This window comes from Podarcis filfolensis (assembly GCF_964270895.1).
Source record: "Podarcis filfolensis genome assembly, chromosome: 14".
In the NCBI taxonomy this organism is placed as follows: domain Eukaryota; kingdom Metazoa; phylum Chordata; class Lepidosauria; order Squamata; family Lacertidae; genus Podarcis; species Podarcis filfolensis.
In genome coordinates this window covers 28434225-28458765 of record NC_139616.1, presented here as the reverse complement: position 1 = coordinate 28458765, position 24541 = coordinate 28434225, and the positions used below count along the sequence as shown (strand labels likewise).

At 50.9% G+C, this 24541-nt stretch overlaps 1 protein-coding gene across 2 annotated transcripts; it reads left to right on the top strand.

Moving 5' to 3' along the window:
• The first annotated feature begins 548 nt into the window (after positions 1–548).
• On the top strand, positions 549–24541 carry COG7 (component of oligomeric golgi complex 7). 2 transcript variants are annotated; one of them, XM_083584616.1, is made up of 18 exons: positions 549–729; positions 2147–2358; positions 4531–4679; positions 5734–5850; positions 6631–6799; positions 8026–8108; positions 9593–9715; positions 12524–12722; positions 14063–14190; positions 15379–15533; positions 16311–16427; positions 17535–17600; positions 17829–18012; positions 19885–20022; positions 20245–20328; positions 21455–21569; positions 23533–23676; positions 24163–24541. In XM_083584616.1, exons 2-18 carry the CDS (start codon positions 2193–2195, stop codon positions 24327–24329), a joined length of 2304 nt encoding a protein of 767 aa, XP_083440742.1. In that variant the 5' UTR covers positions 549–729; positions 2147–2192; the 3' UTR covers positions 24330–24541. The 2 variants fall into 2 exon arrangements, with proteins under 2 accessions (XP_083440742.1, XP_083440743.1); XM_083584617.1 differs by having other exon boundaries at positions 636–999; positions 1376–2358.

The window sequence follows — 24541 nt, the reverse complement described above, 5'->3', positions numbered from 1 at the left end:
CACAATATAAAAACCACACAATATTGTAATATTGTTTAAAAGGCCATAGATTGCTAATGAGCCAAACGCCAGGGAGGAGAGGAATGCTTTTTGCCTGCAGAATGAAATCAAATCAAAAGCCATCATAATCGACAAAGAATTTATAGACCACTATTTCATTAAAATATCAAAGAGGTTCACAACAAAAATACATGAAATGAATGTAAAAAGAGGCATAAATCAATCATTATTCTAAGTGGGTTATATCCAGCTATCTTTTGCTCAGGGCTCTCATTGAAATAAATGAACCTACCTTAGTCATGATCATTCATTTCAATGGATCTACTCAGAGTAGGGCTAGCACTGCATACAGCCCGTTATTATTTTGCCAGCCAACGTGCTGCCTAGCCTTCTATCAGGGGCAGAAACTCAGACAGGAAAAGACTGCGCCTGTTGGCTCTCTGCCTGCCTGCCCCTTACGGAAGGCTCAGCAGAAGCCCCTCGAAGCGTCTCCGCCCCGGCGCCAGACAAGCCTGCGCGCAGCGTGTAGGCGGGGTCTCTCTCAGCGGAGCCACGACAGCAGGAGCGGAGCCAATCCACGGGATGGAAGGGTGGGCCCGGCGTGAAGCCGGAGGGGGCGGAGCTTCAGCCAACCCAGGCCCGTTGTCAAGATGGCGGCCCACTGGGCTGAAGAGTGACGGAGATAGACGGGGCTGTGCGCGTGCGCGCAGGTGGGCTCCGGGCGGGCAGGTGAGACAGGGGCAGTCTATCCCTCAGGGCCAAGCCCTAGAGGCAGAGCACTGGGGCGGGCGAGGGGGGGAAAGGAAATTTCTGCTGAACGCCTCTTATTTCCTGATGAGGAAGTCGGGGTGAGGGGCACATAGGGGCGCGGGGTGGGGCAGCAGCAGCACCCTCTTTTCTTTATCTCCTTTAGGAGTAAGTTACGTCTTTTCTCCCTTCGCTCTCACTGACACCCACCCCTTTCTCTCTGTATAGATAAGTGTGGATTAGGGAATAAAGGTAAAGGTAAAGGGACCCCTGACCATTAGGTCCAGTCGTGACCGACTCTGGGGTTGCAGCACTCATCTCGCTTTATTGGCTGAGGGAGCCGGTGTTTGTCCGCAGACAGCTTCCAGGTCTTGTGGCCAGCATGACTAAGCCGCTTCTGGCGAACCAGAGCAGCACACGAAAACGCCCTTTACCTTCCCGCTGGAGCACTACCTATTTATCTACTTGCACTTTGTGCTTTCGAACTGCTAGGTTGGCAGGAGCTGGGACCGAACAACGGGAGCTCACCCCGTCGCGGGGATTTGAACTGGCAACCTTCTGATCGGCAAGTCCTAGGCTCTGTGGTTTAACCCACAGCGCCACCCGCGTCCCCTGGATTAGGGAATAGTCTGTATAAATGTAATACTGTATTTAAGGAAGGCAGTGGCATGGTCTTGCCCTCTCCTCCTCATCTCACATCTTTATTTCATTGCATTTCTATCCTACCTTTTTCTCCAAGGAGCTCAAGGTGGCCTACCTCTGCCCCCACAACAACCCTGTGAGGTAGGCTAGGCTCAGAGGCAGTGACTAGCGCAAGATCACCCAGTGAGCTTCGTGGCCGAGGGGGGATGCAAACCCTGTTTTCCCAGGTCCTAGTCTAAGTCTCTAACCACTATGGCATACTTCTGTATTTCATTTGTATCCCGACCCTTCCTCCAAGAAGTTTGACAGCAGCATACATGTTTTTATTCCCCCTTTTCTGCTCACAACAACCCTGTGGGCCAAGCTAGGCTGAGAAGTGGCCGTTAGCCTGAGGTCATCCAGTGAGCTTCACAGCCCAACTAGTTATAGTCCAACACTCTAACCACTGCACCAAGCTCTCCCTCTGTCTCCCTGTGTCCTTCCAATCCACTCTGACTGCTAGCTGACAGAGAGGCTACTCTTGCCAGAACTCTGAATTGATTACCTATTCACACCTGTGACCTGTGAAAGTCAGCCAACCTCCTAGTCTACCCTGACTGGCAGCATCTCCTCTGGCAGGAGACTTTTCTCAGTTGTTCCTGGAGATGCCACCAGTGGGGATTGAAACTGGGAACTTCTGCATGTCAGGCAGGTGCTCTGCCACTGAGCTGCTGCAACCCTGTCCTTGTTCACATCTGTCCATCTTGTATCCTTCCAGGCATTGCTGATTCGCTCCCACACAAGGGGAGAGCGTGGAAGACAGCATGGATTTCTCCAAGTTCCTGGCTGATGATTTTGAGGTGAAGGCCTGGGTGAACGGGGTCTTCCGTGCAGTCCAACAGGAGGCCCCGGGGAAGCTGGATGCCCACGCAAACACGGTGGTGATGAAATTGCAGCTCTTTATCCAAGAGGTCAACAATGCCGTGGAAGGTAATGGCAACTTAAGGAGGTGCAACTTGGGGTTCCAGGGCAGGAACTTAGTAGCTAAACATTAGTTTCTGCAAGCCAGTTGTGAAGTCCATTCTCACCTTGACAGCACAGTAATATTGTATGAATTTTTCAGCATGGATATCGACTGATTAAATTATGCAACAGACTTTACATAGGTTGACTTAAAAGGAAACCTTTAATCTGAAATTTGTTCTATAGCTGTTGACAAGTTTTTCACCTTTTCAAAATGTAAAGACTGTCCCATTCCAGTGCAGTTGTTTAAACAAGTTAGTTAAAATAATAAAACACTTTTACATTGCTGTTTCTGGTGCAGCAACAAAGTGTGGAAGCTGGCCAGTGAGATGCTTATTTTAAGAAATTTTATTGCAAAAGAATGTAGGGAAAATGGCTAGTTTCTTTGGCAGTTCTGTGGCACCTTAATAAAGAGTAATTTTTTGGGTGACACAAGCTTTCATAGGCTGGAGTCTGTTTCTCAAATGTGTTTTTCCCCCAACTTGGATCACTAGATATCTCTGTCTTTGGGATTTGGAAATCTACATTAGGGTTTTCGTCAATGAAAGGACCAAATTTTTGGCATGTAAACTCCTCTTGGGTGATTTATGTCCTCTACAATACATGATCTAATCAAACTATTACAAACAGATACAACTTTGCTCTTGTGAGAAAACCCAAAATTCATGTTAGAGTTTTAACACTTCTGTGGGAATACAATAATGGCTTAAATGTCCCTATTTAAAATGGGGGGAGGGGTAGATGGGAGAAAGATCTGCTGTATTCTAACTATAGACCCCCACCTAGCTTACAATTGTTCCCAACCACACTCTGCTGCTTAGCCTGAAATCCTATAAGTAAGCTCCACTGAACTCAGAGCTTGCTTTTGATTAAATGTGCATGAGTTCAACTTGCAAAACACGTTGAGCATTTCTTCCACAAAGGATTTTCTGAAATGCAGCCTTTAGCTTTAATTTGAAATAACAAACCATCTTGCAAAGATGTTTTACCATTTAAATTGCTGGTCAGAAGTAGAAAGCTTATCAAAGAAAGGAGAGAGGCGTTCCATCTTCCTTTTTTATCCTTTTACATGCTCTTTTATTTCTATTTCCCTGATTCCATAATTAACTTGGCAAGTGGATTTACTGGAGCCTGGTTTTGTGACCATTGACCCCTATTGCAATACTCAAAGGTAGCAATTTTTCAGTTTGCTGTGTGTTTTTAGATGAGGTGGAAAACTGATGAAAACAGGAGAGAAAAAAGCTGAGGGATTCTTTGAAGCTTCACACTGAGGCCACTCACACCGCAGAAGAGGAAAGCAGCTTGGTTGACTTTAAAGTTTAAAAATGCAAAGTCTTTTTGTTGGAGAGTAGAATGAGCTGAGTCTCTGAGAAGTTTTTCCTGTGACATCCTGCATAGCAGCCACAGTAGAAGCAGATGTTGTGACTCGCAAATAATGAGCCAGCCAACCCATCCTGGTGCCTTCTAGCTTTTGGAGGCTAAAGTTCTCATCGGCCCAGTCCATCACAGCTGTTCACCTATCAGCCCCCCAGCATCACACAGCTGTGCTAACTAATGGGAGTTACAGTGCAAAACAGCTTGAGAACTGTAGGTTAGGGAAGGCTGGTCTGCAATGTGACATTGTGTGCTTCTTTAGGTGACTTGGTGAGAGTGCAGAAGCCTTCCCAGCCACTGGTTGAGCTTCTGTGATGTCATGGAAAGACACAATGTGCTTCTGTGATGTCATGGAAAGACACAAAGTGGTTGTGCTGAAGATGCTGACTATAACAGCAGTGGGTGAGAGAAGTGTGGAGTGCCAGTTTAGCTGGAAGAGAGACGTTACTCCAGAAAGCCGATGAACAGGTCAGAAGTGAGCCTGCAAGGTTGTTCTGGATGCTCAGAAACGGGGGATCTAAGAAGTCAGAATGCTTCAGAATTTAAAGTTGCTGTTCATATCCTTGTATTTCTAGCCTTCAGTGCTGTGTTGAATTGCACTGTCCCCACCCCTGCTTTCCCCGCTTGGTGATTCCTCTTCCCTCCCCCATACCCCATCCTCTGGGGATATAATTCCTCTTTTTTCTGGACTCTCAGTAAGGAATCTCTTCTTCTTTTTTACACCAAGCCACTGAATCATTGACAGTTGCCTTTCCCTTTCTGCAGAGACAAGCCATCAGGCTCTCCAGAGCATGCCCAGAGTTCTTCGGGAGATGGAGGCCTTGAAGCAGGAGGCAACCTTCCTGAAGGAGCAAATGGTCCTGGTGAGGGAAGATATTAAGAAGCTGGAGCAGGATACAGCCCAGTCGATGCAGGTACTTGATCCTCTGGCCAGGCGGGCTGTCCTTTTCCTGGAGTAGCTGCAGGCTGGCTGCAAGAGGCACAAGCGTGGAAGGGGTCAGCCCGGCGTGGGGAACCGGCAGCCCTCTGGCTATTGTTGCTCTTCGACTCCCATCATCAGCCCTGACCATTAGCTAAGCTGGCTGGGGCTGGTGGGAGCTGGAGTCCAAGAACATCAGGAGGGCCACAGATATTTCCCCACCCTCGCCTGAAGCCACAGGGCAGGCCAGTTCAACTCCCAAACTTGCACCTCTGCTCTGCTCACGGCAGTTGCTTGTTCTGGCTGCCATGTTGGTACGTACAGTACAGTATTGCAAAGCACTGAAAAGATAAGAAGAGCAGAGGAGCCTCTCTGAAGGGGGCCCATCTAGTCCAGCATTCTGTCCTTGCAGTGGCCAATCAGATGTCCCAAAGGGAAGCAACTCACAAGCATGACATAAATGCAACAGCATTCTCCCTGTGTGCTGTTTGCAGCAGCTGACATTCAGAAGCATTTTATGTCTCCAACAGTGGAAGTAAAATCAAAGCCATTGTGGCTAGTAGCCATTGATAGCCTTTTGCTCCTCAGTGAATTTGCTAACCCCTTTTAAAAGCCCTCCAGCTGCCTTGGGTTCAGTGGCAGCCATTGGGAGACTCTTTGCCTCTAGTGTCCCGCTTGAGAGCTTCTTAAGGATGTCCGGTTGTCTCAGTCTGGGGAACAGGATGCTAACCTATATAAGTTGCTTCCCACCCCCTTGTCTTTCCCGGTGGGGCTCTCCTTACATTCTTTAATGGTAGATGGAACACCCCACCTCCCAAATCCCGGAGTTGTGCTTTGTTATGCAGCCAAATTTCTCTGTTTCTAGTTGGATATGTTTTCAACATTCATTAGTTATTTAGAAACAGCCCAAGAGAAATGTGTAACTCACAGGGAGTGTCTTTATCATTAAAATGAAAAACACAAAAACCAACCGTCACTTGCAAAATTAAGATGCAACACAAGGCAGGTTTCGCTGCCATCTTTTGTGGCTCTTTCTGCCTCTTTTCCAGGTTTTGGTCAAACTGGATCATGTGAAATCCAGGATGCAGCTGGCCGCTGACTCTCTCCAGGAGGCAGACAAGTGGAGCACCCTCAGTGCTGACATCGAGGAGACGTTTAAAACACAGGTATGTGTATATTCTCACATGGCTGCAAAGTGCATCTCACCTCTAGATGTCAGCCTTTGCCAACCTCTTGAAGTACAGATGTTTTGGACTACAGTTCCCATCAGCCCCAGGTCTGGCTGGATCAGGCCAATGGCCCATCTAGTCCAGCATCCTTTTCTTACAGTGGCCAGCCAGATGCCTGTGCGAAACCAGCAAGCAGGATTTAAGCACAGGATTTAATCCCCTCCTGTGGCTTCCAGCATCTGGTATTGTGGCCTCAGACTAGAGGCAAATAAGAGCCATTGGGGTTGATAGCCTTCAACCAGGCAGTGATCAGCTAGAGAGCAAGAGAGATCTTTGAGTTGCTGCCTTGGGAACAGTTTTTTTTTTTTTAAGCTATTGAAGGAGACTGCTGGGCGTTTGTCTGGGTTGTCTCTGCAGCCTGTGCACTTTTTCTGCTTCTCTGCTACTGACTTGTGTAAGATGCTGACATGGCAGAAGAATCTCATGGTTTGTTGAGTTTGGAACTCTGCTCCAAATCTGTTTCTGCTGCTGGTTGGTTATCCTCTTTGGCTTCTTCTCAAGCTGGAACTGTGCAAGGTTATTTCTTTTTAAATGGACACCATCTATTTTTCGGATTCCACCTCCCCACTGCCCTGAGCAAAATGAGCTGTTGAGGTTGTCCTGCACTTCATATGAAAGGGGAACAGAAGTGTGCCTTGCGGGTGTGGGTGGGATGTGCAAAACGTGCTCACTGGGCAATTCCGATGACCAAGTGGTGGTGTTCTTTTCTGCGTCCAGGACGTGTCTGTGATTTCAGCCAAGCTGACCAGCATGCAAAGCAGCCTGGCAGTCCTGGTGGACACACCGGACTATTCGGAAAAGTGTGTGCATCTGGAAGCACTCAAAAACCGGCTGGAGGCCCTGGCCAGCCCCCAGATCGTGGCTGCCTTCAATGCTCAGTCTGTTGGTGAGTCTGGCCTTTGGTCCTATTATTCATTTATATACCCCCTTTCCTCCTCCAAGGAGCTCAAGGTGGCATACATGGTTCTCCCTGTCCTCATGTAATCCCTACAACAACCCTGTGAAGTAGGATAGGCTGAGAGGCAATGATCAGCCCAAGATCACCCAGTGAAATTCATGGCTGAGTGGGGATTCGAACCGTAGTCTCCCAGGTCCTAGTCTGATACTACCAGGGTGGTCCAACTTGGCCTTCTTCCCAAAGCCTAGTTAGTGCTTTCCCCAGCTTTGGGAAGGAGGTGGAAGGGTTTCAGGACCCTGCCAGAGCCTTGCACCTCCTTCTGAAAATCTGGCACCTTGCTTAGCTGGCTTTGGGAAGGCAATGGGAGGGATGGGTGGGAGGTGTCAGATTTTGACCTCGTTCCCCCATCCCATGCGACAAGGCAGTGTAGGGCCCCAGAGGTTCTGTGTCAAAGTACTCTTGGAGCCCACTTGTTATGAAAAGATGGACCACCCTGTGCTGCTATTCCACATGTCATGCTGTCCCAGGAATTGTGTAGCAGGTGGCTTGTTAGTGGGTTGTGACGGTTGTTTAGGTTTGATCCTTTAAATTATTTTTTTCCTGGGAAAAATCCTTTAGACTCAAGTTCTTGTTTTAAACAGCTAATTTTCCTTGAGTATCCTAGATGGGGCCAGACTATAAATTAAAGAACTGTAGTAATCGATTGCGGATCCTTGGCAAACTCTCCAATCACAACTGGATCACTTGAAGCTCTTTTAGGGAGCCACCAGGAGGGGGCACCCTTGTACTGAACATGAGGCTTTTGCCTGGCCCTGTGTGAGGTTGAGCGTCTTTCCCTCCTGATCCAGCACAGCATTTCCTGCTTTTATGTTTGGCCCAGAGGTTACCTGTCCACTTGCTCACCCCCAATATACAAACCCACACATGTGCGGGAGGGAGGGGAGGGGAGTGGAGGAGAGTGGGGCTGGGTTGTCTACGGACAGCATTTGTGAAGCGAGGATCTGCTCTAAATTGCACCTGCAAGTTTTGGGGGGACTTTAGGAAATGAAAAGAGTTGCTGCTGCTGCCAACAACTTGGACTTTAAAAGAGGATTAGGCAAAGGATTCTGTGCTTCCCGCTTGATCTGAGCTCTGCCTGGGCAAGAGGCTGACCTCTCTCTCTCCCTACCTGCCACCCAAAACTGTCTGACCGAAGCTCTTTTGCCTTTTATTAGATCAGGCCCGCCTTTTCGTCAAAGTCTTCACTGAAATCGACCGGATGCCGCAGCTGCTGGCTTACTACTACAAGTGCCACAAGGTACTCCCTTCCTCCCACTGAAACACACAAGTTGCTGTGGATCGAACCCCTACTGCCTTCCTCTGGGTGGAATGAGGAAGATTGGCCCTTCCTTTGCTCTTGTAGACCTGAGCACCGCCTGCCCTGTTGCTTGGCCAGCCTTGGGGAGATGGCAGATCACAAAATGGGGTGGTGACGGTGGTGGCAGGTGATGCTTCTCCTGTACCCTCAGCGCCCAGGTCCACTTATGGCATTTTGGTTGCTGAGGGTTGTATCCAGCTAAGATCTGCTCAGAGTAGACACCCTGAAGTTAGGTAAAGGTAAAGGGTCCCCTGACCATTAGGTCCAGTCATGGCCGACTCTGGGGTTGCGGCGCTCATCTCGCTTTATTGGCCGAGGGAGCCGGCGTACAGCTTCCGGGTCATGTGGCCAGCATGACTAAGCCACTTCTGGTGAACCAGAGCAGCACACAGAAACATCGTTTACCTTCCTGCCGGAGCGGCACCTATTTATCTACTTGCACTTTGACGTGCTTTCGAACTGCCCACTGGGTGAGAGTTATGCAACGCTCTTGGCAGTGGGAAGGGCTACATTCTGGGTGGCAGGGCTGACCCTAGCAAATAATCCTCTTTCTGGGCTGCCCTTCCCTGGGACACAGCCAGTAGTGTTGGTTTTATCCCTGGTTCCCAGTAACATACCAGTTTTAATTAAATGGACAAGGGAGCCAGGGCCTCTTCTGACATCGTTTTGTGCTTGGGTATGTGTGATTTGCCCAGAGTGGCAGCTGGCTCCAGGAATGCTCCCTGGTCTCCAAGTTTTTTTGGGGGGCCATGTGTGTAATGCTAGCCTCAAGCTTCTTTATTTGAATGGTGGTCCCTGCAGCAGTTGCTGTTTTATCAGATTTCCGCTTAAGCATCCTCAGGCTGGTGTGTGGCCCTGTCTCATTTGGTCCACACAACAGCCCTGTTAAGCAGCTTAGACCCAAGGCCACCCTGTAAATTGAGCCGGGGCTTGAACTCTGATCCATGTCTGGCATCCTGCTGCCCACAGCTCATCAGATGGAAGGATGAGCTTCGTTTACTTTGTGTTTATTACATTTCCATCTAGCCTTTCATCCAAGGATCTCAAGGGGGCATACATACTTCTCCTCCTCCCCATTTAATCCCCACACCAACCCTGTGAGGTAGGTCAGGCTGAGAAGCAGTGACCAAATCAAGATCACTCAGTGAGCTTCACGGCTGGGTGGGGATTCAAACCCTGGTCTCCCAGTCCTGACACTCTTAACCATAACATCTGTTTTGCTCAAAGGCAAGTCAGTCCGCTGCTCTTGGGGTGCAGGTTATAGAATCATAAAAAGCTGCTCTCTTGTTCTCCATGTCATTCTGGAAGAACAAAACCCAATTATTGAATCCATATGGTGCCACTTATTACACATCACCAAGCAGAGGCGCCATAGAAGCAATCTCTTGTGCAAATGCGACCCTGACATGTATCCTCACCCTCAGGTGCAGCTGGTGGCCGTGTGGCAGGATCTGTGCCAGTCTCCCCTCCCCTTGGACCGGCAGCTGACGGAGCTCTACGATGGTCTGCTGGGGACGTGGCACTCTCAGCTGCAGTGGGCCACGCAGGTATGGCCATGGGGCTGGCTGGCTGAGGAGGGGCTGGACCAGGCAGGGAGGTGGAAGAGTTGGCCACAAACCAGGGTGGTAGGGATTGGGGGTAGGTCTGGTCTTGGAGTGCAGCTGCTTCTGAAGCTGCTCTATCTCCTCCATCTCTTTGAAATGTAGCCGAGTTGCTCAGCTGTGCAGTTGCAAAATGCGCACTTCGTTTATGGCCTGGCATATCCCCTCCAGGGTTTTCCCAACCAGCTCGTGTAGCTTGGCTGGATTTTAGTTCGAAGGAGAGTTCCCTTGCAAATTTTTGAGCATTTTCATCTTGATAACGAAGGAGGCCTTGAATGCAAATGGGCTGTTGCAGCCATCGGTTTCGAGCCCGGTTCTACAAAAAGATTCCGCTGGTGTTTTTCCTGTGTTTCTGTAATTGCATTGGGCAGGTCTGGGATTTTGGCGTGTGAAGTGGATGCTGGCATCCTGGTGGCATCCTCTGTATGTATGTTTGCTCAGATATATATTTTTAAAAAGCAGGTTTCTGACGCTTGTGGCTGCGGAGCCTTGCAATGCTAAAAGGAGTCTCTGAGGAAGGTTGCTCAGTAGGGGATTCTGACTGGCGTTTCGCCACAGCTCCTCATCCTTCTCTATGACAAACAGGACCAGATGAATTACACAGTGTGGGCAGTTCTGCATATGTCTAAAATTGAGTGGGGGCAGGAGAGGGGGCACTAATTTATTTATGGTATTTATATCTCTTCTTTTTCTCCCAAGGAGCTCAAAGTGGTGTACACAGATCTCCCTCACCCCATTTTATCCTCACAACAACCCTGTGAGGTAGGTTAGGCTGAGAGGCAGTGACTGGCCCAAGTTTGCCCAGTGAGCTTCATGGCCAAGTGGTGGGATTTGAACCCTGGTCTCCTAGGTCCCTGTCCGACACTCTAACCACTGCACCACACTGGCTCTCATTTGTATTTAAGTGCGGCTAGCACTTAATTGTAGCTGTCAGCTTCCCTGGAAGCTTAAGCTGGCTGAGAAGCAGAGTATAAATTAGGGACAATAGGAGACTGCAGTGACCTCGTCATGCTTCAGATTGTTCCTCTGGAGCCCCCGTACCTCCATATTTCTCACAGGTTGCACACATTGGTTTGCATGTGATGCTTTGTTTAAACCATAGTTTGTTGAACAAACCATGAGCTCTGTCCCACTTTGATTGGTGGAACTGGCCCTGTTACAGATGCCACATCATACCTGTTCCTCATTTGTAAGGACTCAATCTTTTAGTATGGCTGCACCTACAACTTTGGAACGCCTTGCCTAGTGACATCAGGCAGGAGCTTTCACTGCAATATTTTTGGTGCCTGCTAGAAACATTCTTGTTTAGACGAGTCTACTTGGGTGTTTTAGAAAGTTCATCTGCTTTTAATCTACTGTTATTTTCCCTTTTTATCTTAATTGACAATTTAATCGTTTTATCCTTTTCGTAAACCACTTTGAGATTATTATTATTTTTTTAACAATCACCCGGCATATACATTTTACGAAATAAATACATAAATGGCTGAATGAATAAATGCAGGACTAGATATGGGCCATTGGTCTGATCCAGCCACCGGGCTATTCTTATCTCTGGGGAGAATAAATGCCCGTACTGTGGGAGGCTTGTGCCTGTAGCAACAAGGCAGGTGCAGTCCCTGAAGGGAACCATTTGCAGCAGCAGCAGCACCTGTAGCATAATACCAAAGGTCCTTGCGGTATCTTGGAGGCTCAGCTAGTTTATTGTGGCTGGAGTTTCAGAAGGCTGCTGCCAACTTCATCAGATTAGGCCACTGGAGCTGACCTATCACCCATGAAGGAGAAAGCTGATGTATATCTCTTGTATGTTGGAGGCCTCTTTATAGCAAGGAGCCCAGAGGGAGTTCTCAACCCACCCCACCCCTCTCCGGGTTGTGATAATCATGGGCTGTGTCAGCACCATACATCTGAAGCACAATGTGAAACAGCTTCCCCAAAGAACTCTGGGAGCTGTAGTTTGGTAAGGTATCCAAGAGTTGTTAGGAGGCCCCTTTCCCCCTCCCGGAGCTACAGTTCCCAGTGTGGTTAATGGTCGACCCCTCTTCCCAGGGAACTCTGGGAATTGTAGCTCTGGGAGGGAGAAAGAAAAACTAGTGTGTGTGTGTGTGTGTGTTTGTGAGTGAGAGAGAGCGAGCGAGAAGATGCTGCTATGGATGCCAAGTCACTTCTGAACTGGCCAGATGTGCAAATATGTAGGATAATATTTCATCCTTTTGGCTGTGGAAAGTGTTGTCAAGCCTGTTGTGCTTGTGTGCTCCACATGGAGTGCAGGAATCTATAAAATGATTGTCCAGAGAGAGGCTCTTGGTTGGGGAACTGCATGTGTGTCACAGCTGCCATCAGCACCCTCCCATCTTTTTAACAGCGCCTGGTGAGTCTGCCAGCCTTTGAGACCAGCTCTGGTTCGGCATGTCTTTGTAGTTGACGGACCCTCCAGGGTGGGTTTCCTTTTCTAGCTTTTTGAAACAGGCAAGTTTTCACCCACATGGGTCAGCCTGCAGGATGCCATCCAGAGGGGGTGTTGTTCAAGGCCCCTTCTTTGCAGGTTCAGGTGCCAGGTTCAACCCCCAATGGCATCTCCTGGTAGAGCTGTGAAAAAGAGGCCCCTGCTGCTGCTGCCAGTCTGTGCAGACAACACTGAGCTCAATGGACCACTGGTCTGACTGTCTTAAGGAAGCTTCCAGTGTTCATTTACAGACAGGTCCACCGACTGCAGCCTCCGGTCTCATCCCCCGCCTCCCCTTCCTCCTGCAGGTTTTCAAGAACCCCCACCAAGTCGTGGTTGTCTTGCTGATCCAGGTGCTCAGCGCCCTGGTCCCCTCCATCCCCGTCTGCCTCAGCACTGCCATGGAGCGCGCTGGCCCTGAGAGCAGGCTGAGCCGCCTCCTGGGGCTGTACGATGCCACGGTCTACTTCGCTCGCGGCCTGGAGGTCGCCATGTCGCCCGTCTTGAGTAAGTGCCCTCTTGAGCCATGCCTGCTTGCGTGTTGTCCCAATCCATCCCTGTGCAAGTCCTCTAAGTACATTGCTTTTTTCCTCTCCATTTTTATTTTGTTGTTTAAGTTTTTTAATATTAAAGAAAGAATTCAAATTATAAAGAAGTAAAGTGATACAGAGTGAGGAAGTGGAAAGTTTTTCTTTCTTTCTTATAACATCTTTGTTCTCGTCCCCCCTTCCTTTTTTTCCTTTCTGTGCACGGGATATATTTATATATATTCTTACCGGAATGCAATTTGTTAGCATTGCATTGATGCCATTTATCGGTTACATAACATTTGTACCAAACTTTGTTTAACTAACTTGAGCGGTGTTGACACAGTTCTTAAAGTGTTTGCTGAAGCCGAACAGTTCTGATACTACCTTGAGTAAATACATCTTCGCACTTGTTGCTTTCGACAAACTCTCGTAGCATCCCAGCACCCTCCTGGAACAGGCGGCTGCTTTGTTCCCACCCAGCTGCATGGTGGTGGTGGTGGGGAAGGCAGCCTTTGAACCTCCTCTGAGCTGCCAGCCTGGGTCCACTTGCTCTTGGGTCTGGGGCGGGGAACCTCCTTCAGCCCAAGGTACTCTGTCCTGGGCAATCTTCCAGGAGGCAAATGCCGGCAGTGGGCAGGCCAGGCCTTTCTCCCTCTCAGACTTAGATGCTGCATCTGCATCATCCCAGCTCTGGCTGGCAGCAGCAGCCTGTCTTGGTGTCTGTGAGGAACTCACTGAAGACTTCTAGTCAAGGAAGGCTGAAAACACAGCGCCAAGAGCATGTGGATGCCTTTTATTTCCCTCTCACCCCAGGGGACCCTTCCCAAGCTGGGTGTTCAGTTTGTTTGCAGCATTTTAGGGCCTCACAAGGCAGCTGACATCGCCATCATAAAATAAAATGTGTGCCATGAACAATGCAGTTTCCTTCTGTGCCAGGACAGTGTCCTTCTGTCTGATCTGCTTGCGTAGGCCTTTTCAGGAGAGGGAAAAATTGGGGTACACTGGGCTGTGCCAGGAAGGTGCCAAAGCACCCTAACCCACCCCTCCCCAGCACAAAGGAGTTGATGAAAACTGCGGGGAAGAGTGGGGAGCCTCAGCAAGACATGCAGTGGGAGCCAGTGTAGGACCCAGAAAGAGCTGGGGGATGGAGGGAGGGGGCCTCTTCTGGGGTCTAACGGGGGGAGGGGGCAGGGAGTGCGTGAAAATGCCTATAGTGGATTAAAGGGTGGGGTTTTTTAGGACCTGTCCTGGGACTTTTGTGGTGGGAGGAAAAGCATTGGGGACAAGTGCTGTGATGCTCTTTCCTTGAGCTTTTAGGGGAATGCAACTTGGTGAAGGTGACAGAGCTGGTGGAAGCTGTCTATGGTCCCTACAAGCTCTTCCAGTTGCAGTATGGAACCCTGGAGGAAGAGAACCTCCTCATCCAGTTGAGCGCTGTCCCCTTGGTAAGGGAGCCCTGCCTGCCTGCCTGCTGACCCTGAGGGACCCTCCAGGAGCATTGAGCTCCCAGCCCCAGCAACCAGCATGGCCAGGGGGCAGGGATGATGGCTGGCGGTCCAGCACCTTGTGGAGGGCACCACATTGGCTGACCCTCTTGTCTGTGAAGGGTGGGTGTGTGTATCCCACTTTTCTAGCAACAACAAAAAGTGCAGTGCCAAGAGTCATTGAAACTGATGGGTGGGAGTTGCAGCCCACGATGTCAGGAGGGGAAGGGTGGTTTGACCAGCTGAATGCACAAATGCCCCCCTCATAAGGGAAGTGCCATCTAAAGCCCACCCTGCGATGTACAAAGTGAACATTGGAAGATTCGGGATGGAAAAAGTGTCCTTCTTCACGCAGTGCATAGTTAAACTATGGACTCTTTCCTACAAGAGCCACCAACTTGGATGGCTCTGAAAGAGGATTAGAAATTCACAGAGGACGAGAAGACTATTGATGGCTCCTAGCCACGATGGCTGTGCTCTGCCACCGCAGTTGGAAGTGGCAGTGCTTCTGAATACCAATTGCTGGAAGCCACAGAAGGAGAGAGGGCTCTTGTACTCAAGTTCTGCTTTCTGGTTTCCATAGGCATCTGGTTGGCCATTCTGAGAACAGGATGCTGGACCAAATGAGCCATAGATCTGATCCTGCAGGTTCTTCTTAGGTTCTGAAGCAGGAGGGCCTCTGAGCCTCCTCATTACTCCAGTCCAGGAAGGCTTTTGAAGAAGCTCACCCACCATTCCTGTAGGCCAGGGCTTCTGAGTCACCCCTTGCACTGACGGCTGAAGCCTCAGGCTGTTTTTGCTCCCTGAACTTTTCCTTGGGGGTATTTGCACCGCTGAGGTGCTCTGCTGCCTTTGGAGGGTGTTTATCTTGTGAAAACACCTGCCAAGCTACTTAGGTCCAGTCCTACCTATCCTGCCAGGTGAGTGATGGCAGAGATGAACCTTTCCCCCTCCAGCTCTTTTTAAATGCTGAGGGCTTTTTCATTTTTGCTGGATGCGTTGAGGAATGATGGAGGCTTCTGGGTCTGACTGGAAACGTTTGCTTTGATTTCCTGTCTCTTTAGTATCAGGTGGGATGGTGTTCCTTCTTGAGGGGGGTGTGCCCCCCTCTCTGTCTCTTGGTATGACTTATGTCCTGTGGTTGTGCAGGAGCACGGGGAGGTCATCGACTGCGTGCAGGAGCTCAGCCACTCCGTGAACAAGCTCTTCAGGTTGGCCTTGGAGGCTGTGGACAATTGCCTCAAGCTGACGGACGGATTGGGGGTGGGAGGCCTCCTCAAGGCCCTGCGAGCCCTTTTCAGCAAGTGAGTCCCAGGGAGCTGGCTAGCAAGTCAGCTGTTATTTCCTCCCTCCCTCCCTCCCTCCCTCCCTTTGATGGACGTTTGAAGCTTTCCCTGCCATTGGCAAAGGCAGCTGGATTTTGTCATTCTCTGGAAGTGAGTGCCAGTCCACCCATGCATCCCCAAATGTGGTTGTGAGCAAAGGATTCAGATTCCCCAAAACCACAGGGTTGCTGGGGGTTTGATTGTTCAAATCCCCTCCCAACATAGTTCCTGGCTGCTTCCTGTGACAAGGAGAATAACAGATGCCTCCTAAACAGTGGGTTGTATTCCAGCACTGCTCATGCTTAAGAGTAGACCCATTGAACTTGATAGACGTGACTATCTGAGCTCCACCCAGGGCAGAACTTAGCTGGATGCAATCCAATGTGTCTGTGTTATTCTGCTCACACTGGGCAATATATGAAAGCCACAGAGTTTTGCTTTTTGGAGGGATGGGAGAGTTTTAGCACAGAGAAGATGCAAGCCTGGTTATTTGGGTTGGGGGATGTAGCTTCTTGCTGCCCTGACCACTCTGCTTTCCCTCTCTTGTGATGGCTGCCCTGCCTGGAGGGTTGGTGCTCAGCTCTCACCCTGTGTGGTGATGATGTCGATTTCTTAGTTGTCTTCTCAAAGCAACGTATATGCAAGTATTAAAAACACATGAAGAATTAGAAACGTACCAGTAATGTGACCCTGCCATCAAAGATCATAAACTGGCATGGTATTCAGTGCATCATGAACTTCTGGGTCTTTCTGCAGATACACCTCTGACTTCAGCAATGCCCTCCAGTCAATCAGGAAGAAGTGCCAGTTGGAGGACATCCCTTCTGATTCGCTCTTCCAAGAAGACTGGACCGCTTTCCAGAACGCAATCCGGTGAGAGTGGGGTAGCAGTTCAGGAAGGGTGCTGGGAATTGTAGCTCTGGTATGGATAAACTACAGTTCCCAGGATTCTTGCAGGGCAGGGGGAGAACATATTTTAAATGTATGGTGTACCTGTAGCCGTGGTTTCACGCAAGCTGGGAGCAGATTTAAACATAACGCTGAGCCCCCCCTCCTCTGCAGTACCAACCCACTAACCCCAGCCCCCCCCAATAACCTGAATGGTTCAGACCACCCCAGCACACGCCACATGGAGAGAGCCAGGTGCATTGCAGAAGGCATTTGTGCAGTGGTGGAGGAGGGGTGTGTGGGCAGCCCTGGGTGTCATCACTGATGGGGAGGCAAAATGACAAAAAATGAGGTTAAAAAATAATAAAAATAATAAATTGGGCTCACGAAACTTTTTAGTTTAGTCAACAACGTAACGAAATGCTGCTGACACTGGGCGCCACACCGCAGGGGCCAGCACTTACCTCAGGGCCTGCAGTGTGCCCTGCACCCCATGCTGCAGTGAAACGGCAGCATGGGGCTTGTGTCTGCCCACTGCCTCTCCCTCGGCCCCCTGGGGAGGCAGCAAAAAGGCTCCACGCAGCACGCCTCGTCCCCGGCTGCAGGACGCGCACGCTGCACTGGGCACCAAAGCGGCTAGCTACACTGCTGCATTTGTGGAGCTGATGGCTACAGGTTGCTCAAGGTTGTGAGCCAAGGCAGATGTTGCTGAGGAAAGGGAAAGTCGTTCCAAGCCCCATAACTGGGCAGAACTTAATAAAAAATCCATCCACTGATTCTTGGGGGCTTTTAAAAGGTTAGTGAGAGGTACAGATATAAACAGCTGCTGCCGGCCACAATGGCTGGGTTCTCTGCTCTCAGATACAGCTTGAGAAGAAAACAGTGTGTCCACTCTTTCGGCCACTTTGAGAACAGGATACAGATGGGCCATGCAGGGTCTTCTGATGTTTGCATGATGGGAATCGCCTGGCCCAGCATCCTGTTCTCACAGTGGTCAACCAGATGCTTTGACGATGTCTGCTCTCTCCTGCCATTGGGCCTGGTGGCGGCTTACGAATGCTGTGATGTCACAGGTGCTTTTCTCTCCCCCAGGATCATCGCCACCTGTGGGGAGCTCTTGCGCCAGTGTGGAGACTTTGAGCAACAGCTGGCAAACAGGTGATGTCTTCTGTGCAAAGTTTGGGTGGGCTTCAGGGGGAGCGGGGGTGCCAGTCGCCTTGTGACAGCTGTCGGTTGTCTGTTGTGCAACAGATTCTGTGCAGGATGTAAGATCTGGAGGTCTGGGTGGGCCTTGACCTGTTGGGGGTGGTGGTGTTTGGCTTGGGGAGGCGGAAGGATCTTTCCCCATGGAGGGCTTCAGCTCCATTTCCCTCCTGCCGTTTGCAGGATCCTATCTGCCGCGGGGAAGTACCTCTCGGACTCCTACAGCCCCTGCAGCCTGAGCGGCCTCCAAGACCCCAGCACAGAGAAGCAGAGCCCCCTCAAGAACCCCTGGCAGGAGCACAACTACCTGCAGCAAGAGAGCCCTGCTGAGTATGCTGCCCTGCTGGAGACCCTCTACACGCTCAAGGTGGGGCTTCTGGCTGGCTACTGGCAGAGCTCTGTACTTAGGGGGCAGACTGGGCTCCTCCTGGCTCGGAGCTGTCCCCCCCACTTGGGTGGATGGGGAGATGCAGAGAGAAAGAGAGAGAGAATGTGCCGTCTGGAACCAGGGGGTGCGCGCACACCATACATTGAAAGTGCATTTGAAGCACATTTCCACCCCCCCAAAAAAAAATTCCTGGGAACTGTAGCTTTTCAGGGCACTTATTTTGGGAACCGTACTTCTGTGAGTTAAACTGTGGAACTCGCTGCCACAGGAGGAAGTGATGGCAGTGACCCAGGCGGCCTTAAAAGAGGACTGGACACATTAATGGAGGAGAGGGCTATCGATGGCTACTATCCAGGATGGCTGTGCCCTGCCTCCACAGTTGGAGGCAGCAATGCTTCTGAATCCCAGTTGCTGAAGATCACAGGAGGAGTGTGTGTGTGCTCTTGTGTTTGGGTGCTACTTCCCACAGGCATCTGGCTGGCCGCTATGAGAACAGGAGGCTGGGCTAGCTGGGTCATTGACCTGACCTAGCAGGGCTCTTCTTATGTAAGGAGCAAGCTACAGCTCCCAAGGGTTCTGTTTTTGGAAGGGGAGGATGTGCTTTAAATACATGGTGCGCCTGCAGCCCTGAACCCTTGAGGCTTCCTTTCCTGCCGGTGTTTTCCCAGGCTGCCCTTGGTCTCTGCCTATTCCCAACTTGTCCCAGGGGAGGGGACGCAAGCAGCTCTGGTTACAGCTCCTTCCCTGCAGCAGCCTGTTTGCTTTTCCGGGGGCCTCTTTGCGGCGCTCCTGCCCCCTTGCTTATTTTCTCACAGGGGTTTGGGATCTCTTGCCGCTCAGGGCACGCCCCTGCTGAGGTCACTCTCCCCGCCACGTGCCTGCTGGGTGTCGAGAGCCCCGTGTGCCGGCTCTGCTTTCTGGGACTGCCGTGCCCTGGCTGGCCCCAGTTGACCTCTCTTTTGCTGTTCAGTTGTTTCTTTGGAAAGGGCAGGGCACTCTTCCCGCGGGACATGGAGAGAAGCCAGGATGGTTGCATGAACTGATGACGGGTGGTGGTGAGGGAGGGAGCATCAGGTGGCCCCCAAAAGGGCCCTTCTCAGTGCAGCTGCAAAAGAGGCTGCCTCAAGCCACACAGTGTGGGGCCTTTTGAGCAAGTCACACCTGGCCAAGCATCTCCTGCTTGGCTCCCAGCAGCTCTCCATGGTGTCAGGAAGGAGGGGAGGGGTCAGGGCCGGCCCTGTGATGGGACAGAGTGAGGCAGCCGCCTTAAGCAGCAGATGCGGAGGTGTGAGCATCCAGGCGCCATGCCACCTTCCCAGTACCACCCATGCTAGCCAGCCGCCCTCAGGTGCAGTGGAAGGCACTATCCTTTCTCTCATATTGGAGTCCAATTTAACTGTCAATCCAGTTGGCTTCTGTAAGTGCCTTGAGGGAGGGCACCATCTTGTCCTTTGCCCAAACAAGCCCCCTCCACCCCTCCCCGCAAGCCTGAGAACCAAGAATCCTCCTGAAGATGCTTCATTGTACTATGGGCTCCAGAGCTCAGGCTCCGTAGGCAAAGCAGATGCTCAGTGTTGGCTCAAGGATGGACCACTGTAGCTCAGTGGCTAAAGGACCTGCCTTCCTTGTAGAAGGACCCTGGTCACTGGCATCTCCAGGTTGGGTTTTTTTTGGGGGGGGTTGACTTTCCTGAAACCCCAGAGAGCTGCTGTGTTGACGTTACTGAGCTAGATGGACCAGTGGTCCCCAGTCCTCAGGGTGCACAAGACTCACAGAAAAAATTGGGTGGCGTTGGTAGGGCTGAGTGTGTCCTGTGTCCTCCGGCCTTGACTCCCTGACTCCCCACCCTAGGAGAAAGGGACCAGCCACAACCTGCTGTCAGCCTCGCGCTCGGCCCTCATGCGCCTCAACCAGCAGGCCCACCAGCTGGCCTTCGACTCCGTCTTTCTTCGCATCAAGCAGCAGCTCTTGTTGGTTTCCAAGATGGAGGTGAGCGGCACCTTGCGAGGGAAACTCCAATGGGTGCCTCTAGGTTTAGGGTGGGTGGGGATTCCTGCGATGAGGAGGGGGGGGCAATCTTTCCAAGAATGTTGCTGCATCTCGGGGAGAACCTCCCTGCTCAATGGGCTCCCCCTCCAGCCATCATGCCGGTGCTGTTCTTGGTGCCTGCGTGGCTTCAGCTGCCTTTTTCTCTGCTTTGTTGCCTGCCAGAGCTGGAGCACCAGTGGCACTGGGGAGATGCTGACAGATGAGCTGCCCAACTTCAGCCTCACACCCCTGGAATACATCAGCAACGTAAGATCATTTGTGTGTGCGTGCATGTGTGCATGGGAGACAGACAGACAGGCAGGAAAACACAAGACCTGCCCTGATGCTGGTTGTGTCACCTCAGAAAGAATACTGTAGAATTGGAGAAGGCTCAGGGAAAGCACAACCAAAATGATCAAGGGGATGATGGGGCCATTCCCCCATAAAGAAAGATTGCAGTGCCTGGGGCATTTAGTTTGGAGAAAAGGCATGTAAGAGGCAACAGGGTGGAAGTTTATAAAATCATGTATGGCATAGAGAAAAGCTTTTCTCCTAACACTAGAGATCTATGGATTTCTAGTGAATGTTGGAAGATTCAGGACAGACAAAAGAAAGTCCTTTTTCACACAGCACATAGTTGAACTATGGAACTCCCTCCCACATGCGGCAGTGATGGCCACCAACTTTAAAAGAGGATTAGACAAATTCATGAAGGAGGAGAAGGCTATTGATGGCTGCTAGACACAATGGCTGTGTTCTGTCTCCACAGCCAGAGGCAGCAGTGTTTCTGAAAACCATTTCCTGGAAACCACAGAAGCAGAGAGAGTGCTCTTGTGCTTGAATCCTGCCTGTGGGTTTTCCACAAGCATCTGTTTGGCCCAGGAGGCTAGACTAGATGGGCCATTGGCCTGATCCAGCAGCTCATCTTCCGTTCTTACTACATTTAGCATCAGAGGCAAGATGCCTCTATGTAACCCATTGCTGGGAATTGCAGGCATGCAGAGTGCTGCTGTTTCATTTGAGCCCTGCTTGTAGGCTTCTTCCTGTTGGGGTGTCTGGTTGACCACTGTGGGAGCAGGAGGCTGAACTGGATGCCCCCTCTGGCCTGATTCAGAAATACTTAAAAAAAACCCAACTACATCTGTTGTTAAATATGTATTGTGCTTTATAATTGTACCTGAAATGCGCAGATAATTTGTCTTCAGTTCTTAGACTTGCATTTTGCAGGTGTTTCTAATTTGTGTGTGTACTTTACGGATATTATGGTATGTATGTACCCTGTGTTGTTTGTTATGCTGTTATGTTGTAAACCAGCCTTTTTGACAAAGAGTGGTATGTAAACTTCTTAAATAAATGAATGTGTGACGATGGAGCACCCTCTGTTTCTTCCTAGATTGGCCAGTACATCATGTCTCTGCCTCTCCACCTGGAACCGTTTGTGACCCAGGAAGACTCAGCTCTGGAGCTGGCATTGCATGCTGGGAAGCTGCCCTTTCCTCCAGAGCAAGGTGGGGAAAGGCGAAGTTTTGAAAGGGAGCAGCTCTCAGGATTTCCCACAGCTGCCTGTGCTGCTCTTTCCTTTGCTTGAATGGTCCAGGATTACCTCTCCACGAATCCTGTTGTCGACTGTGTTGCTCCCGAGGCAGGCCAGGCAGGGATAAATTCATAGAACTGCATTTTTGGAAGGGAACCCAAAGGCCATCCAGGTCAGCCCCCTGCAAGACAGGAATTGCAGCTCAAGAATCCCTGACAGGTGGCCACCCAACCTCTGTTAAAAAACCTCCAACAAAGGAGATCCTGCCACTTTCTGAGGTCATCCATTCCTTTGTTACAAGTTCTTCCTAATTTTTAGTAGGAATATCCTTCTTTGCCATTTGAAGCCGTAGCAGAAAACAAGCTGGCTCCATCTTCCCTGCAGATATTCCCTTTGGATATTTGAAGGTGGCTGTCCCATCACCTCTCAGTTCTCCTCTTCTCCAGGCTTATTCTAGTATGGAGCTGGACAGCTGTGCCTGGAGCTGGGCCATCCTACATCACTCCCCCACCCTGGTCAGGATCAGGATTTGCCTTCCTTTGGGAGATATCCTTGCCTCGAGGGTCCCCTCTTCACCCCTCACTTCTTCTTGAGCATTGGGTGCTGGGATGATGAGAAGGGAGTGGGGCACCCACCGCACGGCTCAGCCCAGGAGTCTCTGCCGGGGAAACATTAGCAGAGCATGACTAATCTTGCCTTTGTTACCCATGGGCTGGAAAGGGGGGAGTGTTGGCCATGGCCCAGGTCACCATGTTCTAATTCCCTCTTGGCGCTCAGCCCCTTGTACAAAGGCAGCTGTCTGTGTGTCTCAGGGCATGCAGTCGCCGTGGACCAGATCTGTGGGAGAACTGTGGTCTGGCTTAAAGGTGTGAAGGGTTGGAAGCCGTCCCTGAGATGTTCCCTGAAGCCAAATGGGCTGCTGGTGCCCCAGGATCTTCCCTTTTGGGGAAGGCTGTAGTAACACAGTGGCAGAACATCAGATTTGCATGCAAAACTGCCCAGGTCCAGGGAATGTCCCTTGCCTGATACCCCGGCGAGCCATTGCTGCCAATCAGTGTCAACAATACTGAGCTAGATGGGCCAGTTTTCTGATTCAGTGTAAGGCAGTCTGCCCTGGCACTAGACTTCTAGGTATAATTTAGGCTGCTGTTTGGATTCCAAAATCCTGTCCAGGTCCTTCTGGATGCCAAGCATTGCCTTTATGGACTCTCTCTGTAACTTGTTCTTAGTGATTTCCCTCCCTCCCGCTGGAGGTCTTCTCCAGAGCCGCACTCTGCTAGCCCTTTGGAAAGAGCGAGAGAGGAAAGAAGGGTTGGGCAAAAGTTAAAAACCTGCAGGTTGCTTGTGGTATGGGGTGTGTGGATTGAAAGCTGGCAGCCTGCTCGGTGGTGCCCCAGCAGGCCAGGAGTGGGTGTCTCTCCTCCTCTTCCTCTTCCTTACATTGCCTTCAGCTGAGCAAATGCTGGAACTGAGGAACCATCATGCTGTTGGTCTTTCTAGATCAGGTCATCTGCATGAGCAGCAGTTATCCAGGGTTTCCTTCGGAGAGGGGACATTCTCAGCCCCACTTGGAGATGCCATTGGGGTTGGGACCTGGGACTTTCTTTGTGCAAAGCATGGGTGCTCTTCCCATGGGCTATGACTCCTTCACCTCACAGGACCAGCTGGGGAGCCCTAGTCCGAGGTGGCCCTGCTGCAAATCTTCCTAGGCAGGATAGTGCAGGGGCGCAGGAACTGGTGCTGGGGACAGCTGGTGTTCTCCTTAGAGACTAGGGCTGCCACTCTCCTTCAGGCCATAGAACACTTCACTCACCATGAACACCTCCCTTATTCTCTTAGAATGGCAATGACGCCCACTTGAGAGGTGCCGGAACTCAGTTCTGGTGACTTCCAATTGACATGCTTCTCTCTCTCTCCCCCCACCCTGTCGCCCCCAGGTGATGACCTCCCCGAGTTGGACAACATGGCCGACTACTGGCTGGGCTCCCTCGCCAGAGCCACGATGCAGACGTACTGTGAGGTCATTCTCCAGATCCCCGAGCTCACCCCACACTCCACCAAGCAGCTGGCCACGGATATCGGTAAGGGCGGTTGCCTCTCTTCGCAGAAGGGAGCTGGTGCTTTCGCTCTGGCTAGGATCCAAGAGGTTGTCCTCGCAACCTCCATTTCATTATTTACATCCCATCCCATTCTTCCAAGGTGGGATACATGGTTATCTTAGGTCAGGCTGAGAGACACTGATTGGCCCAAAGTCACCCAGTCAGTTTCATGGCTGAGCAGGGATTTGAACCCTGGCCTTCCAGTTCCTAGCCCAACACTCTAACCACTATACAACACTGCATGTCAGTGAAGATCCCCTGGGAATCTCCACCAGGACAAGGATTTGGGCGCCACCTTGTTGGGACTCATCCCTTTCTCTGGGTGCAGCTGTCAGCTGCTTTGGACAAATCAGGGCTTTGAATCAGGCTGATGTCTGGTCCTGACAGATCTCACGCCTGGCTGTCAGGGTTGGGGAGGGGGCTGCCCGGCCTCTTTCTTTTCCCTCTGACTGGCATTTGGCCTTGCAGATTACCTGGCCAACGTGATGGATGCTTTGGGCCTCCAGCCTTCCAAGGCTCTGCAGAACATGGTGGCTCTCCTGAAGACCAAGCCTGAGGACTACAAGCAGACAGCCAAAAGCTTTCCCCGTCGCTTGGCCACCAGCATCGCAGCCATGAGGGGCCTGGACTACTAAACTCCTTGATTGCTCCTAGCACAAAGTTCAGAATTCTAGACTGGCACTTGGATGCGGAAACATCCGAGGTGCGTGGAGACTCAGAACTCCTTGCAGCAGGACGGACGGACTCCTTCCCAGGTGGAGGAATGCTGTCGAAGCACAGAAGAGATGTGGGCACTTGCGAGGGAGAGGGTTTATCTGTAAGTCGCTCAATAAATTTCTTAAAAGAG

What these genes read in the sequence shown, in the direction of transcription:
- COG7 (XM_083584616.1), top strand. Translation starts at nt 2,193, where the DNA reads ATGGATTTCTCCAAGTTCCTGGCTGATGATTTTGAGGTGAAGGCCTGG. An exon ending in ACTACTACAAGTGCCACAAG is followed by an intron (nt 8,109 to 9,592) that starts GTACTCCCTTCC and finishes CCTCACCCTCAG; the next exon opens with GTGCAGCTGGTGGCCGTGTG. An exon ending in CGCCATGTCGCCCGTCTTGA is followed by an intron (nt 12,723 to 14,062) that starts GTAAGTGCCCTC and finishes TTGAGCTTTTAG; the next exon opens with GGGAATGCAACTTGGTGAAG.